At 38.9% G+C, this 18,220-nt stretch overlaps 1 protein-coding gene across 4 annotated transcripts in view; it reads left to right on the forward strand.

Annotated features, from left to right (window-relative positions):
- Positions 1-18,220, forward strand: part of atg7 (ATG7 autophagy related 7 homolog (S. cerevisiae)) — a 61,614-nt gene that overhangs the window by 13,544 nt on the left and 29,850 nt on the right. For all 4 annotated transcript variants that reach the window (XM_040116119.1, XM_040116115.1, XM_040116118.1 and 1 more), the window contains exons 13-17: positions 3,483-3,677; positions 5,371-5,616; positions 6,894-7,009; positions 8,324-8,399; positions 13,321-13,401. In XM_040116119.1, the coding sequence (XP_039972053.1) occupies positions 3,483-3,677; positions 5,371-5,616; positions 6,894-7,009; positions 8,324-8,399; positions 13,321-13,401 (714 nt within the window). The remainder of the gene's footprint in view (positions 1-3,482; positions 3,678-5,370; positions 5,617-6,893; positions 7,010-8,323; positions 8,400-13,320; positions 13,402-18,220) is intronic.

The following is an 18,220-nucleotide window of genomic DNA, read 5'->3' on the forward strand; positions in this document are numbered from 1 at the left end:
TCATGTTACTTGCATATTGATGCTAGTGATTTCATAACTTTGTAAAATTAATGATGGGGTTGTCTGGGGTAGATATCTCTCTATTTTGAAAAAGCAGCCAAACACAGAAGGGCTTTGTTTCCGTGTGAAAGAGTGCACCCATCTCCTATTAACCCACCTGGAAACACGTAGAGTAAATGCATAATTATGATGTGAATCATGTGTACACCTCTGTGCTGATTCACGCTTGTTTGTTCTGAAAAGAAGCTGTTGTAATATAAAAAAAAATATAATATGATAATATAATAATAATAATATAATAGTTCATAATAAAATTGACCCCTTTCCTTTCAGCTTGCCCTCTCAATATCATGTAATGCATGGATCAGGGAGGTCACAAAAGTCATTAAAAATTCAATAACCTGCTTGATAAGTTGTTTCCCATTTGTACTGTAAGGCAGTGGTAGGCAAAGTCCCATTTGTACTGTAAGGCAGTGGTAGGCAAAGTGGGGGCCTCTGATACAATCCTAAAACAACCAGTTTTATGAATCTTTTTTATTCTTAAATGAAATACAATACTCCAAAAAAAAATAAAATACTCAAACAAACAAAACACTCACATCATATTAGCCTGCATCTCCGCCACACCTGTAAAACTATATTGGCAATCCTATGAACAAGGATATTATATACAAAGTATACAAAGCAGTTACGTTTAACTCCACTTTGGCCAACTGCAACGTTAAAGCACTGGCTACATGTTATCGCATCAATAGTAACAATCCAATAATACACCACTGACAGGAGCCATTCTGAGTACTTTTACTTTTGATACTTTATGAGTACATTTTGTTGTTAATGCTGTACTTCTAGTCAGGTAAAATTCCTGCATTTTTGAATGTAATTGACATTGAATATTTTTACCAGTAATATTTGCTACATTTACTTAGTTACAATTATCTTAGTCCTTCTTTCCTCACTGCTGATGAGAGAAGTTAGAGAGGCTAAAATAGGCCACAGTTTTGTATACAGGTTTTTGGTCTTGTGAATCTTTTGAAGCATCACATTGAATTCCTATGAATCTACAATTTATTTTTGGATTTCAGATATCCCTTTTTAAATGCGTGTGGGGAGTCCTGTATCAGGAAAGTAGAGCACAGTCTGTGTACTGTAATGTAAAAGTTTACACTTACTCTAGTCTTCTACTCAACTAAGATCAGGTATCACAGAGCTCCCCTTTCCCCAGCTCACCCGCCTCCTCATCCGTTACATCTCAAGGTCTGAATCAATCACTGTATGTAATCTGCTGTGAACTCGGTAAGACTGAAGCCTCATATGAAAGTAAATGACCCCACAAAGCTCGCAAGCAAGACTTGGCAATAAGTTGTTCCTGAAATGAGATATAGGGGGCCAGGATTAAAGTGACAGAGACTAGAGGACCTGTTATGTCCCCTTTAAAATGCACACATACACACAAACACACACCCACACACGCACAAAAATAACTGTCATGTCATCATGTCATCAACCTGATATCCGAGCCTCTCTCTGCTCTCTTGTTTTTTCTGTTTCTCTCTTATTCTTCTGGGGAAGAGAGGCTTAACACTTGGTGGATGGCTCCATGCTGTCATTATGTGTCTAGACAATTTGTCTACCCCCTATACTAGCTGCATCCATACCTGCCCTCCTATTTTTATCAGTGTGGATGTGTGCCTTCTTCTTTCTCCATCATGCTTGTTTTTCTACAAACACGGGGGCATCAGGTGCCAGTGTGAAAGAAAGAAAGAAATATGAACGCTGTGAGCTGAAAGCACAGAAATGCATCAGTTGAATTGTGAAGACCAGGTTCAAACAAGGTCACTAGGTAGAAAATGTCAGAAGCAGATTTCATATTTTGTCTGTGGACCAATACTGTTGAGTGACATTTAGAGGATAGTTTGCAGTCTAGGCACCAACTTCTTTTTTTCCTCTTTTAATTTTGTCAACACTCAGGTTAGATATGGTTGAAGATATCTACAGCTGCATTGTTGGATTGTTGGGAAATGTTGTTTATCTTCTCAGGGAAGGATTTTTCCACAATCAGAGTTAATGTTGTTGTTATTATTATTATTATTTTTTTGTCTTTCTTGGCTGCTGGTTGAGGATGTTTATTGTGGAAAATATAGTATGATTACCATCTCTGCAGCCTGAATTCACCCTCTGAATGCTTAGCAACACTTACTTCACAGTGGAATTTAAATTCAAGGCTTGGTTAACAGCTCCCACTCTTGAAATGTGGAGAGTGACGGCAAAAGATCCTCTGATTCTGTAACAGTAGCATTTCTTCTTATTAAGATCTCACACCTCATCTTTGCCCTTTTCCGTCCTTCTCTTGACTATGAAATTACTCTTGACATTTCCATTTGCCTCGCTATCAAGTCTGCAACCCTGGAGATAGACATATTAATACAAATTAGGCGGTGGACTATAAAAGACACGCCCTACCCATTTAATTTTTACCTCTCCATATTTAGAAAAAAAAGATTTTTTGTGAACTTGGAAGTGGTCACTTCAGGTTGCCTTTTCATACTCTGCTATCGACTTATACATAGACAAATCCACACTGACCTCAAGTCAGCTGTGGTGATTATGTGATTACACAGTACACTGCGGTAATGCTTGGTGACTGCATGTACTATGCTCTTACTTATTTATCTAGCCAGGTATGTCAGACAGCCAGCAGCAAAGCACGCCAAAAAGACATATTTGGCCCAAGATAGGTGAAGTTTTCAGCTTCTGGCCTCTCATACAGCAACGGATCAGATGTTGATGTTCTAGAAATGTATTGAAAAGAAGTTTATCCTTTTACATATTTTCTGCAGCCAAAGTTAAGATAACACTTAAAACACATTTCATTGTATCTTATACACTGTAGCTGTAGAAACCAGTATCAAGTTATGTATATATAGAATATTTAGAAATATTTTTCTTAAGGATTTGATGTAGACAGCGTTACATTAAGTGAATCTTGTATATACTTAGATGTGTAGATTTAGAGATGCTGATGTGCACCATCTAGGCACAAGGAAAATGAAAGCTTTTTTACACTTGTAAAAAGTTTAAAGACAAAGAAGGAGGCATAGGTATCTTTCTTTGTAAAGACAAACCCAGGTATGTTTACTTTTTAATAAAAGAGATATCCCAACATACCCAAACTTTACAATTTGGATGCCCAGACACGACAGTATTCATTTTGATATCCTTCCGTCAAGTTGAAACTGAATTTTCATTATATATTAAAATTCAGTAATGAGATTTTCATGTTTGCAAAGGTACAGATACTGCTGAGTAAAAACCAAAAAGAAAACATCGGAAAAGAAAAGTGAAAATGAAATTAACTTCTGAATTCAACCTCAATATTACTAGTTACTGCTAGTTACTGTAAATGTGAGTTCAATTTGTAAGCAGTGTCTTTTTTCCCCGCCTTTTTCTCTTTTTCTTTTCTATTTTCCATCCTCTTTCAGAATTCACAGGGTTACAATATGAGCATCCCCATGCCTGGCCACCCAGTGAATTTTTCTCAGGCCACTGTTTCCCAGGCCCAGAGGGACGTTGAGCAGCTGGAGAAACTGATTTCAGAACATGATGTGGTTTTCTTACTAATGGATACGAGGGAGAGCCGCTGGCTGCCTACAGTGATAGCTGCCAGCAAAAGGAAGGTATGAAGGAACATTGTAGAGTATGTGCAAAGAACAGAACAGTCACACTGTTGGGGTTGGGGTCGGAGGTGGGGGGGTTATTAAAACTGCACTCGTATTTTCTATCTAAACAGTTGATCAAAAGATAATGGTAAAGTGGGCACTTCCGCCGATAAACGGACTGTACACCACCTGTCCAGCACCAAACAGCAGACAGACAAAGTTAGCAGATTGCTGATAAAGGAAGACAAAAACCTAAAAGCTAAAGATCCATATATTAAAAAAACAAAACTAAACATGACATAAATGAATGCTTATATTGTTTCATATCTGCTAGACATTTAAATTGTTCATTGTTTTATACCACTAGCCAAAACAGCCTCATAAAGCAATAATGTCAGGGCAGTGGAGTTTGTCTGAAGGAGAAGAGTGGTCAAAAAAATCAACTGATCCAACTGCTGTTGAAAAAGGTGATATACTGTTCAATACATTAGTTCAACATTTTGACATGATCCAAACGACCGGTCTAAATAATCTATATTTTAACCTGCGTTAACAGATTTTTGTCCACTTGGGGGCAGGAGGAACAAGTTGTGAACACAACATTGACATTATCATCAACAGATGCCTACACATCCAGCAGCAACATTACCATTTATTCAGAGTTGTGTTTCTAGCTACCTGACAAATAGAAGTAGAATTGAAATACTTACACTCTTTTAGCTCTGTTTTTGGGCTCCGCCAACTCTCGAAGGAAATATCTGGCCCATTACCTGCTAAATGCTCCACTATGCTCACCAGCTAGTTGCTAACTGTGCATGTCTGCTGTTTGGTACAGTTGGTGTTTAGGCCTTTTTCACTAAACAGTTGCCTGCTGTGGCCGAAACAGCACTATGAGAGCTGTTAAAGAGTTATTTTCTCTTTTGATCTGTAATAATACATTCTGGTCACAATTATACACAAAAATATGTTTTACCTATGATCAGAATATTTTAATGGTGGTACTAAGGTAAATAAAAGGAAATCAAGGCGGAAACTTTCAGCAGATAAGTTTCCTCATAGGATAAAATGGACCTAGAGTCACAGTGCAGCACCATGGGAGGAGACATTGTAACATTAATCTTGTTTAACTTTAAGCTGAAATTTAAAATTCGTAAGCCGTTCGATATCTCTTCCAGGAAATTGAAATTGCTCAATAACATTGGCCAGATTTTCTGTTTATCACTTGGAATTGTATTAGTTGCCAGGCAATGTTGGATTTATTGAACATTGTGTCAGGAACTTGTAATGCCTCCAGTGGTATCACTGATGCAGCTCTTATATCGCTATATGCAGTTAGATGCTTTTTGGACTGCTGATTAGGTTTTCTTCATGGCTTGCTCAGTTGAGAGGTTATTTGGCCATTTGTGCCGTGGGGCTATGTCAGATACAAATTGGCTTCTCAATTTATTTCCACTGCTTCTCTGAAAGTCTAGATTCTTTCAACATTTTAAAGAACCTATTAATGTTTCATGTTGTTGCTTTCTGAAATGAGTCAACACATTGCCCCTTTATAGTTAATTTGATTTTGTTGAAATGTGCTGATTGTGTATGTGTGTTTAGGAAATATCCCTACTCAAGCCAAAGCTACTTCAGATGTTTTATTGCTACTGCTTTGGACAAAAAAACCTTTTATAACCATGATTTACCATGATTGTTGTGTCTTACTCTCCAGCTAGTGGTGAATGCTGCTCTGGGCTTTGACACATTTGTCGTGATGCGCCACGGCCTGAAGAAACCCCCCGTCAGTCAGAATGTTTCCACAGGAGCAGACTCTTCCCCTTCCTGCTCTTCTGCCTCTTCTTCATCCTCCACACCAGCCGGCTCTGCGCCCTCCATCCCAGGATCCTCTCTGTTCTCCAACATCCCAGGGCACAAGTTGGGCTGCTACTTTTGCAACGATGTTGTGGCACCAGGAGATGTGAGGAAAACACACAGATATCAGCCATACACTCATACGCTCATTCACTCACTTCATGCTCTCGAAACACACAATTGAAACATTAGAAAAAACACACATCAAGTAGGCTTCTTTTAGATATTTTTTTCAACCGACACAAATTTTTAAAGCTGTGCTCGTCATCTTTTTTATATTGATTGATCAAATGCCTACTTGGGAGTGAAAGGTGTTGCTCAGACAGACAAAGTTAGCAACTAGTTAGTGAATATAGTCGAGCATCTGTCAGCTAAAGAGACAGATATTTTCCTCACCAAAACAGAGTTAAAAGTGTCTGTCCAAAAACACAATTCCAAATGAATGTTGCTCTGTGCTACAGTTGCTAACACCTTGGCCTAAACAACTTTAGATGGTAATAATACGTCAATGTTGTATTTAAAGCTTGTTCTGCTGCCCCCAGGTGATTAAAAAAAACTGTCGATGCAGGTTTAGTGAGATTGTGAGCATTTTAAAGTTGTCTAGGAAAAAAGTTTGAATTTTTCTTGTAAGCATTGTCTTAAGCTGTAAAGCTCGTATCATTTTAAAATCCGAAGTTTAATGGGGATATAAAGAGGGAGGGGAGAGATGCCCGACACAACCTTTATGCTTGTGAGAATCACATTTTCTTGGCACCCACATTCTGCCTGTGTCCATTTTTTTGTACCCCTGACACTTTGTTTCTCTTTTTGGCCCTTTTCTCCCCGATGACCTTTTGATATGAGTAGTTTATGAAATTCATTCATCAGCTATTGAAGGCCACAGCCAGTTGTTGGAAACTATGCCATTCTGCTCTGACTTCTGCTGTAAATGCCAGATGACTTTGGCCTGCTGTCATGGATTACACAAATATTAACATTTGAATTAGAGGCACAGCATCTCTCTAAATTCTAAATGTTAGATATGAATTTGAGTCTGGTGAATGAAATGAATATGAATATGAATATGAATGAATGAAAATACTACCCATGTTTGGACAACAGAGATCAAGACAGTTACCTGTTAGTCGCTCATTCAACATAAGTCACTTTGGATAAGAGCATCATCTAAACCTGTAATAAAATGAAACAATTTTCTGCCCTCCAAAACCCATTCGATTGGTGGTAACCCCCGAAACTTCTCATCTCCTCTTCTCACCTTAAGCTGGAGGAAACCCGCTCAGATTTAGCTGATTGAATCTGGCTTGCCGGGATGGTGTTGCCCGAGGTCATTGCTTTTTTTGTTTTGCCAGCTGTTTATGCCACTGTTTCTGTTTTTGTAAACAGTCTACCAGGGATCGGACTCTGGATCAGCAGTGCACAGTCAGCAGACCAGGCCTCGCCATGATTGCTGGAGCCCTGGCTGTTGAGATGATGGTGTCCATTTTGCAGCACAGTGAAGGGTAAGTCAGTAGACTTATAAAAGTTATGTAGGTTAGTTATTAGGAATCATAGTTTTAGTATTAATACTAGTAATACTGGTCTGACCATACATTTGTAGTATGGAGTCTTGAGCACAGAGTCGTAGTAAATACCACTGAATGGAAATTGTAGAGTCTTTCAAACAAAGGAAGGACATGCTCTCTTATGTGTAATTGCTCAAATGCTTTATAAAGGTTTAAAGTACCAGGGAGCATAGTTTTTTCCCAACTGTCTGCACTTTAAAATCGCAAGCCAATAAAAGACCCTTTTAGAGCTCTGCAAGGTTAGATGCTAACCTACCTTTTAAGCAGCCCAGATCACCTGTAGGTGTCTGACATCCGGGCATGCAGAGCATGTTTTACTGTAGAAGCTTTGTTATAATTTCTAGTACTTCTCTTAATTTTATGCTTCAAAAGTTCTATAACTACAATTCAGTCAGCTCTGTGTTGTTGTTGTTTTCAAACACTGATGATGATTTTTTCACGCATGGTAAGTGTGTGTTTGTTTTCATGAGTGTGTCTTTGTGGAAATGTTATTGTGTGTGCCTGTTTCAATGAAAGTCATACTAAAGTGGCTGCTTGCTGAGCCTGATAAAACAGCCATTTTCTCGCAGTGTTTTGAGAAGTTATAAGCCGTTACGGAGTTGCTCTGCCTATTCTGGATAAAAAGCTTAGAAAGGAAAGGAGAGAAGTTAGAGTTTCCACGTACTCTCTGTACTTCTATCGTTGTGTGGCTCCTTTATTTACAACAAGATGTCCTTCTCTTGCATCTGCCCTTCTGTGTCCTTGTTTTTCCACATCATAGCTGTGTTTATTCCTGTCGTCCATCTCTTTATCCCTTTTTAAGGCCCTTACACTGGCTTCATATGGAATCTTAATTTGTAACAACCGTGGGCTTAAGAAAATTGTCACATGGGGATTAATGTTGCGGCAGTTTGGCAGACATTTCTTACTTTGCAAAACCACCCTTAGCTTGGTGTGAGACGTGATATTTTAGTTCTTGTTATCCCTAGAGAGTAAAATCTTTTAAACATGTCTAGATTTACAGGTAAGCAGGATATTTTAGATTTCACTGAAAACATTTTAATGGCCAAGGGAATTGGACCTCTTAGTTCTCAGTATATGTTTTTTTGACATTACATTTGTTGTTTAGGGAGGTTCACTTTTTTCTTTTACTGTTTTTCTCTCTTTTGTCCAAATAGAAACATGTTGCCAAAGTCACACAAGTTCTAGTTACATTCTCATTTGCAAAAAGGCAAATGAAATCAGAATTATCTTCTCTCTCTGTCCATCCAGGGGCTATGCAGTGGCCAGCAGCAGTGACGACCGAATGAATGAACCTCCCACTTCTCTGGGTCTAGTGCCACATCAGGTCAGAAACACACACTTAAACTCACTCGCACACATCTATATGTCTTATACTAAGAGCACTCTGTGCTGTTCACCCCTTCACCTCCACCTGCCGGCCCCCTCCAAAATATGCCTGTGCTAGCTGTTACCTCATATCTATGCGTGATAATAAGCCTAAAATTCTGAAAACGGCCTCTTTCTTTGTCTTTGTATATACTTGTACTGGTGGGGTTGCTATAGAAATAAAAGCTTTCTCAGGGAAGAACACTGTTCTATATTTGTATGTGTGCATATGTATGTGTGTGTGTGTGTGTGTGTGTGTGTATCTGTATGTGTTAATGTGCAATTTAACCATTAATAATAGAAATAGCATGTAAAAAAATAAAATACTTTTTATGCGACTGCATTCATAAATGATTGCAAAAAGCAATGACATCATTTCAGTAGCTTATAATTTCAGCGTTAGTTTCCAATTTTCTAAATTAACCAAGCATCTCTGGCGGATACTGAAAATGATCCAGTTGGATGCTGAAGAAAATTATGCTGCTCGTTTTATCTTGTCTGTTGCCAACACAACAGAAAAGAATTTACATCCTGAGTTTGCCAAACCTTCAATGACATACATACGGTAACAAGGTACATGTTACATGTTCATGAAGTATTTTAACCAGTTCTTGCTGAAGGAGACTGGAATGTTGTTTATGTTTAACGTTCTGTTCTCAGTTTCTCGTCCTCCTTTAGCATTTTGAACAAGCTGCATGTCACCATGGCTGCAGTTTTGGATAGAGCAGGGAGCAGCAATAATGACGTATAGAAGAGAAATGATTGCACCGATGAGTGTCTCACATAAAGACTGGGTTATGTTTTAGTTTTTTTCTGCAAGTGAAAAGGCAGTTTCTGTTACTCTGTTATTATGTACACTGAATAAGCAGAAAACTATACCTGTTTAATGTAGTGCTGCGCAATACAGGCCTGCTATACATACTACCTTTCTTAAAATGCGTGTGGCTTGTACTTAGTAGTGAGGCTTTATATGGACTGCATTATATTGACTTTTTTTCCTAATATTTAGTTCTTCTTTGTTCTTTGAAGATACAGAGTAGCAAAATATTAGAACCATCTTTCAAGTACGACATCGCTGGAAAGGTAGAAACTGTGTTCAATCATACAGTTGAATCAACACATCTCTGACAGTGGGGACAACAATTTAAAATGACAGAGGCACTATTCACTTCTCAGCTGTTGTTTTTCAATTACATTACAGTGTGCAGGGGTTTCTATTTTGGTCACTGGATGTGTTTTAAAATGAAAAACATCAAACAAGATTCCTAATGAAGAGAGTCCCTACCACCCTGAAGCCATCATAATTAAGAGAAGACAAAGGTTTTTGCCTAGAATAACAATCCCATTAACTGTGAGAGGAAGATGTTTTATGTTCTACAGACTTTGGCTGCAGATATGCATGTCTATTGGAATAAATCCTATTCTGTCTTCTAAGAATTGAATGAATGTTCGCAAGTAGAGATGAGCCAATGATATAGCCTTGTGGCTCACCATAACAGACCATAACCACATTTGAAATACTGCTGTTGTGGAGAGCAAAATCGATTCAGTTTCTTAGGTCGAGGAGCGCCGCAGTCTAGCTCAGGCCAGAATTAGCTGGAAGCAGTGAGTTATTCTGATCTTTCAGTGAGGAAAATTCAGCTCAATATATAAACAAAAAGCATAGTGAGAATCAGTGAGTTGGCTGCACTAGCTAATACTCCCAGAAGAACTTTGGAGAAGAAAGGTAAGTGTGTTTGTGTGTGTGTGTGTGTGTGTGTGTGTGCGTGCGTGCGCGTGCGTGCGCGTGCGTGCGTGCGTGTGTGTTTATGTGTGCGTGCTTTTTGGGATGTGTGACTTCATGTAGCCATTTTCCTATGCTGTGTCCATGGCCATAGTTTTTGTGAGTTTTTAAGAGTGATGTAGACCAGACAGTTTTGTCGAGTGGCTACTGTTTATGTCATTGGGGAAGAGACTGGATTTATAAACTTAAAGGCAGATTTATTCCTAATAGTCAGTGGATTTCTGTCACTCTTTTATTATTTGATTTGATTGAAAAATCTTTCTAAACGTAAGTGTGATTATTTGGTATGAGGTCGAGGATGTGACTCTTATTTTCCAGTGATTACCAAAGACCAGAAAATCAGTTAAAAAAAAACGACCAAAAGTTTCTTAGTTGAAACTAAGAAAGCCTATTGACCTGAAGGGCAGCCCTATTGAAAACTAAATGGTACTTTAGTTTGGGAAAAACCTGTTTAAAAAATATTTTCCAAGAATGCTTTGCTTTGTACAAAACCTTTTCAAAGCATAATAAGCTTAATTAAAATAATGATTATATACTCTGGACTGGGAGGGTCACCAAATAGAGGAAGACTGCAGCTAACTCTGCTCTCTTGCTTACTGACTCCTGTCACATACATACCTACCTGTCACGTATCTCACTGCCAGCACTTGCATCATCATCAGTATTCATCACCCCGAGAATCTGAATTTCTGCCATTTTCTTGACACCTCTGCTGCTCATGGTATCTCAACCAAATAATCCACAGAAAATGGCATGCAAATGAGGTGCTTCATATGTGTGTGTGTGTGTGTGTGTGTGTGTGTGTGTGTGTGTGTGTGTGTTCGTGTAGAAAGAGAGAGAGTGAAGGCACGGGAATGAGATAATGATGAACGGAAAGAAATGCGGAGTAAATATAATGCATGAGAGTATGAATGTGTGTGCGTGTGTGTGTGTGTGTGGGGGTGGGTGGGTGGGTGTGTCAAGTGTTTCTATGTATTGTGGCTAGAATTCCTGTTCCACCAGCAATCGACTGGTAATATGACACACTGCGGATGAGTAGTTTGAAGTGAGTGTTTTCTGTGGTGCCACAGTGACAACTTGTGGTGATTTCAGAAACAACATGATATTCTATTTATTTATAAGTGATTGAACTGTAAGTATAAGGTTAAATTTTGTTTTAGAACTCCAACCCCTTTCTCTCGTAAATGTAGGATTAAAGTATTTTATCCCAAACATCTCTACAATCCGGGGAAATGCTCTGCGCTTGAGGAGGGATCCACCAGACAGGGAATAAATGTTGTGTGTATAGAATAGACCAAAATAGAAAAATTACAGTATTGGAAAATCTGGATGAGAAAATTATAGATCAACTGTGAACATGATTATTATCCAGCAGGATGCCAAGCAACTTACAGGTGCTGCCAAACAAGTACATATTCAGTACACATCTCTCAAAAGTAAAAATAATAATTGACAGTTGCTAAAATAATACATTTTACAGTGAAAGGAACAGGTTTTTAATCCTGTGCCGGCAGCAGTGTGGTGCTTTTAAACCCAGGACTCCATAAAGCAGTTACTGAGTTTGACTCCTTAAATAACACAAGTCTCCAGAGTCTGAACAACTGTCATTCATTTCCATGTATTATTATACAATGCAAAAGTGAGAACTATGCCCAAGGTTGTCTGAATAATTACAGTGAGCAGAAGACAAGCACACCAACTGGAAAAACATATTTATTCACAGTACACACATACCTTGAATCCTTTACTCAATGTACTCTATGCTCTCTATGAAGGCTGTGCAGTTTTATGTACAGCTACTCGTCCAATTCAAGTCCATCTCACTTGCCCATGCAACACCCACCAGTCTGACACACATCCACTCACCCCTTTCATTTCTTATTTTATTCACTGGACATGTTTTCTGTGCCAGTTTTCTTCTCACATTCATGTTATGAAGATGTAAAAAGACAAGAAGATATGAATCAGAAAGCATAATGACGTGAATCTCCGGGTGTTGCGCAGTTGTAGTAAACTTAAATGTTTTGCGAGATGAAGCACTGTACCGCGTTATACTTGATTATCAGTCACACTGTTTGAGATTTACATCTTAATCCAATAGCCTAAGGTTAGCACACAGCCCGGGCTCGTGCTCCTTTGGCCCCATGAAGAATAATTAAAAAGGGGTGAAAGAAATGTCATGTAGTTTGCGCCCAGATATCACAGCCAAGAACTGAAAGCTTTTAATTTCCACTTCTGTTCACTTGCCGTGCATTCTGAGGTAATTGGTCACAAATGTTAGATATATATTTGTCAGTTTCACCACCTGATAATTATAGTAATAAACCATGCTCTGGTTTATGTGCGTCACCAGAAAACATAATCTGTGAAGCTTTTATTAAAAAAACAGGAGGATGTGAGGAGAAGAGAAGAGAAGAGGAGGGAAGCGATGGGGAATATACTGGTGATAAGTGGTGTTTCAACACGTCGCTAAAGAGTTGTTGGTGTGTGTGTGTGTGTGTGTGTGTGTGTGTGTGTGTGTGTGTGTGTGTGTGTGTACATGTGTGTACATGTGTGTACATGTGTTTTGTGTGTGGAAGGAACTCTTTACTCAGTAATCAAGGTAATTAGCTCTAATTACCAGCCAAAAATAGGAGTGAGAGATGTACTTCAAAATGTTTCACAGAAAAAGTTTTTAGTCTCTCTTGCACCAGGGGGCGCTCTCATCATGATTTTGAAATGTGGAAAACAGAGAAAGTCAAACTAGTCCGTAATTTTTAAATGTCAGCTATAATGTTTACTACTTTACTAACGTTACATTTACAATTGTTTAAAGGTATCAAAAATACTTTCCCTCTCAAATTAGAGGCTATCTGTCCCAAAACACTTAACACAAAGAAACCCTTATTTTTCAAGTTGGCTTGTGTTTTCATCAGCTTGAATCTCTGTCGTTAAACTTTTTTGTCTTCACATAATTTAAGTGTGCAGGGTTTTTTTTTTTTAATTTTTTAAATGATGTGAATGTGCTTTGACAAGAGTGTGCCTCTTTTGATGGTTGAAGAGTGATCCTGCTCTTCTGTTTCATGTCAGCTTTGACGTGTTGATTTCTCCTCCACAGATCCGAGGTTTTCTTTCAAGGTTCGACAATGTCCTGCCTGCCAGCCTGGCCTTTGACAAATGCACTGCCTGCTCACCCATTGTAAGTGGCACGGATTGTAACTGAATCATTCAAATTATGTGTTTTCAAATCCATTTCAGTAACAGGACAGTGTTTTGAAAGTAAACTCCAATGTCTTAGAAAGATTGAAACGTAGATGCAGATAGGCAGGTTCTGCTTAACATATCAGATTAGATTCTGTTACTATGTAACAAAATTGTTTTGAAACACAAATTTTGCAGCCTTAGCAGAAATGGGGGGATTCCCATCTCTCCCATTTCCACATTGTTAATTCAGTGGAGCTGTGTTGAAATGTTGTTCCTTGAGGAATACTGAAAACACACACAGAGAAAAGCTGGGAAAACCATATGGTAACAATCAGGCAGCAGTTGCTCATTGATGTCAGTGACTGTCGTATGAGTGGAATTAGCTCCCACCACTGCAGTGTGTGTGTGTGTGTGTGTGTGTGTGTGTGTGTGTGTGTGTGTGTGTGTGTGTGTGTGTGTGTGTTTGTGCATGTACAAAGATGTTGTTGAAGGGCCTATGTATTCCAAAATCGGCCAAGTGGAGTGAGAGAAATTGCCTTCGTGTCTTTTTACCGCATTGTCATTGATGTCCGCAGCCAAATGGCAAATCGGTGCCCCAGGTGGCCCTGCGGTTAGCAGTGTCCAACATTGTGATTGGTTGGTGTACATTAGTGCAGACCAGGGGGGAGGGAGAGAAAACCACAACTTAGAGAGGGAGAAAGTAGAAAAAAGGGGGAAAAGGTAGAAGAGTGGGTGGGAGAAATAAATAGTGGAAGTGCAGGGCGAAAGAAAGGGTGATGTGATGGGTGGAGGGCTGGTTCACTCTCTCTCTTTCTCTCCTGATCTCAATGCAGTCTTTGTGTCTATAAAGAGGTCATAAAGCCCCAGATCTATCACTTTCATGTGAAGACAGAGCGAGAAACCAAGAGGCAAAGGGGGGAGGGAGCTGGCTAGCTTGTTCTCTAAGAGTTTAAAGTTTTCTCCACCTACGCTGCTTCTGAAAAAAAAAAAGCCTATGAAGTTCCACCCCATCTTAAGGTGTCATGTTTCTGCCTGTGTGAGTGTGACTGATGAGATTATTCGGTCCGCACAGAGGGTTCATATGGTTTGATAGGGATTGGGTAAAGCCTGTATAGTCAGGAACAATGAACAACATGATTTAGGAAAGACGATCCTTTGCTGAGGCAGGGATAAAGGTTACGTAGTGAAATTGGTGAACATGTTTCAATTCAGTTAATTCCACCCACACATCTTTTCCCTCTCTGTTTTGCATTTGTTTATCTGCATTTCACTCCCTTCTTTTCTACCAGCCTTCCCCTTTTTCACTTCTCCCTCTTCCCTCCTTCTCTCAGCTGTCTTACCTTCTCTCCTTTCCTGTTCTCCCCCTCCCACATATCTCTCCTCCTTTTGTGTGTCCCTCTGTCCATCTATAAGTTCACTGTAATGTGTGTGTGTCTTTCTTTCTTTCTTTCTTTCTTTCTTTCTTTCTTTCTTTCTTTCTGTGTGTGTGTGTGTGTGCGTGTGTGTGTGTGTGTGTGTGTGTGTGTGTGTGTGTGCATGAGCGGGTCTGAGTCTGTGTGTACTCCTGCTGCAGTCAGCTGTGTGCTGCCAGATCACTATGGAAACAAAACAATTCAGCCCCTGTCTGGGCTGGAGCAGTTCCTGTAGAGTTGGGGCTTTTCACTCTGCGTTTTTGTGTGTGTGTGTGTGTGTGTGTGTGTGTGTATTTCCTAACTCTTTCTGGGGCTGCAAGCCAATAAAACTACACGCCAGAGAGTAAATCACAGCTGACGTGGCTTTGTCTAAAAGCATGCCAGACCCCTCTTACTACAACTACTTGTACTAACACTACAAAATATGCTACCACTATTTATAGCAAAAAAAAAATCATATTTGTAGTACAAAGACACCGAACTGGTCACTAACACAGCTTACATTGTTGTTCTATTAAACCTTTGAGTAATATTACAGATTAAAATCTAGAGTGCAGGTAACGTTTTTGTTTTTTTTTGTACCCAGCACCTATTGTATCCCATTGGTGTTTTGTAGATTCGAACATGACTTAAAACCTTTCAAATAAACCTATAGTAATTTGCGATTGTGTCACAGGATTAGTATCAGTACACTGAAGATATGGCTCAATATTATGTCCACTTTTGACTGTGCTAGTAGTCTTAACCATGACTTCAACTTCCTTCTAATTTTGATTAACTAGTCAATTAGTCAACAATTAGTCAATTAGTCGACTGACAGAAAATTAATTTGCAACAATTTTAATAAGTGATTAAGATTAAGTAAGATGTACTCTGTAGTTCCCATGGGGAAATTTTTCTTGTGGTCAGCATCACTGCATTGCAGATCATTCATCTCCAGACATGCAGTACATAACAACATGCTTGTTTACAGGATCTACATTAAAACACATTTAAAAAGCCAATGAGACTGATAAAACCAGGAAAACTGGAATATTGCACATATATGTATGTATTAGACACTGCACCAGAGAATTGCACTTTTCAACAGTAAAACCGAAAAGTAGTCAAGTAGATTAATCGCTTAAGTCAAAGATCGAGCAAAAATGCTTTTAGCTTCTCAGATGTGAGGATTTGCTGCTTTTCTCTCTGTTATATAATTGTTAATAACATTTCTTTGGGGTTTAGACTGTTAGTCAGACAAAACCAAGCTATTTAAAGAGCTCAGCTTGGGCTGTGGGAAATATTTCCTGATGAATTATAGACTAAACAATTATTCGATTAATCAAAAAAAACAATTGATAATTGATGACAAATGTAGTTGTTAGCTGTAGCCTGAATACATTTCATAGTTGTTTAATCTGCCAAGTTGTTATCAGTCATGGATGTTTTATATCCATTTTTTCAATATTCTTCTGTCAGGAATCTGAGTATTTCTAAATTCAGATTTTTGTGTACTGTATTGTACATTACAACTTTATCACAACAATAATCATTATAGTTAATGCCCTTGACATTTATATCAGCAATTCTTTTCACATATTTTTGAATAAGACACTTTCTATTTATTTCTTAGGTACTTTTTTTATGAATATTGTCGACACGTATGTGTGTACAGCATGCACAATGCATTAACACAAACTTTATGAACTTTTCGTCCTTTAAGTGTGCTGCTTCTCTAAAATACCAAAAGGCCTAAATGGTTACTTAATGGGTCAGGTTGGACTTTGTGTGTTTTCAAGGCAGATGTCTCCACCTGGCATCATGACCATACATGCTAAGAGTAGAAGTCAGAGCCACTGAGTCACCACAACTTAACTCATAGCGCTCAGTGCACAGTAAGTGTCACATCATTGCAAAACCTCTAGCTAGGAACATTTACGCATTTCATTAACCATTACCTTCGTGTGTAGAAAGCCCCCCTTACATCCTTACTACTACTACCAGTAACACTACATCTGTTACTACTGTTTGTATGTTTATAGCTAAAGTTAAAGCCCCTTTTAGCCACCAGGACCAACCCATGTATGTTTGATATGTTTAAGAGTGCTACACACGAACGCATAAAAAGCACACATACGCAACCTGTGGTGAGTGATACTTTCCGTCAATATCCACAGTATGGATCCACAAAGAACTTCAAAAAGAAGACATCACAACTGTCAAATAAAGCTAGAGGGTGGACATTCATGTGGCTTTTTTGAGGAAGGACGCTTTAGGACAAGTGTATATGTACGCATGTGTAGCCCATATGTGTGTGTTTATATACATATGTGTATCACACCATGTAATCCAGATGTTGATAACTCTGTGTTCGGGGCTTTGCTTAATTGGTGTTGTCTCTCAACAGCATGTGATCACTACTGAGACCCATGCTAAACACTGTAAAATCTTTTAAAAGTTTCGGCTCTCTTCTGTTCTGTATGTCTACAGACGTTTGTGTCTTTATTGCTTATTTCGTACAACGCGTTTGCCACAGGGATGCCAGCGTCACAGCGCAGTTTAAATTAGTCAGGTTTTAGACGCTTCACCCCTCTGGTATGAACTTCCTAACCATTTTAAGGAAATTCAGCATCAACTCTACAAGGAAGTCAGCGTGCAATTACACTCACTTTAAAAAAACAGTGAACCACGTTTCTTTTTTACATTTGATGTAGGCACAACCTTTTGGTCATTGTTCACAACCTCATCTGCTCTGAATTGGCAACTATTCTCAATTTTCCTCATGCTCTGGTATGTAAATGATGTAGGTGTGTTTTGTGTTTGTAACTATGTGTCTGTGTGCACTGCTTGGAGTGACTTTATTAATGTTATCACAAGATCATCACAGTTATCAAGTTTCAGTGCCATGAGCAACTATATTTCAACAAAAAGGGGTTTTGGCTGTTGGCGTCTCATGTAACAGATCCCATAGATGGAAGTGGAGAATCAAAGAAATAAAAGTGAAGGAAGGAAAGAAAAGAGAAGTTGAAAAGATGAACAAGGGACACGTCAGTGTATATTGTGTGCGGTGTGTCTGGCTCCAACACTAGACGCCAGGTCAGTCTGCGAACACGCACAGGCAGTGATGCACACAAAGTGTGTTGATGTCTGTGGCAGAGGTAACCCTACACCTGCAGAGGAGGGTTTGTGGGCGTCAATGAAAGGCTTGGCCAAGCTTGGGAAGGTAGTCAAGAGGGCAGAGGATCTGCGTGTGTGTGTGTGTGTGTGTGTTTTCGAAAGAAGGTGTGGGTATTTGAAGTCAGCAGCGGTAGATCAAAGTAAACATTTAAGCATGATTGCAGAAGTGTTGAGGGGCTAGAGCGACAAAGGTGCATTTTTTTATTTTCTGCTGTTAAAATATTATTTATTATTATTATTATT

This window comes from Xiphias gladius, chromosome 21, assembly GCF_016859285.1.
Source record: "Xiphias gladius isolate SHS-SW01 ecotype Sanya breed wild chromosome 21, ASM1685928v1, whole genome shotgun sequence".
Taxonomy (NCBI): Eukaryota; Metazoa; Chordata; class Actinopteri; order Istiophoriformes; family Xiphiidae; genus Xiphias; species Xiphias gladius.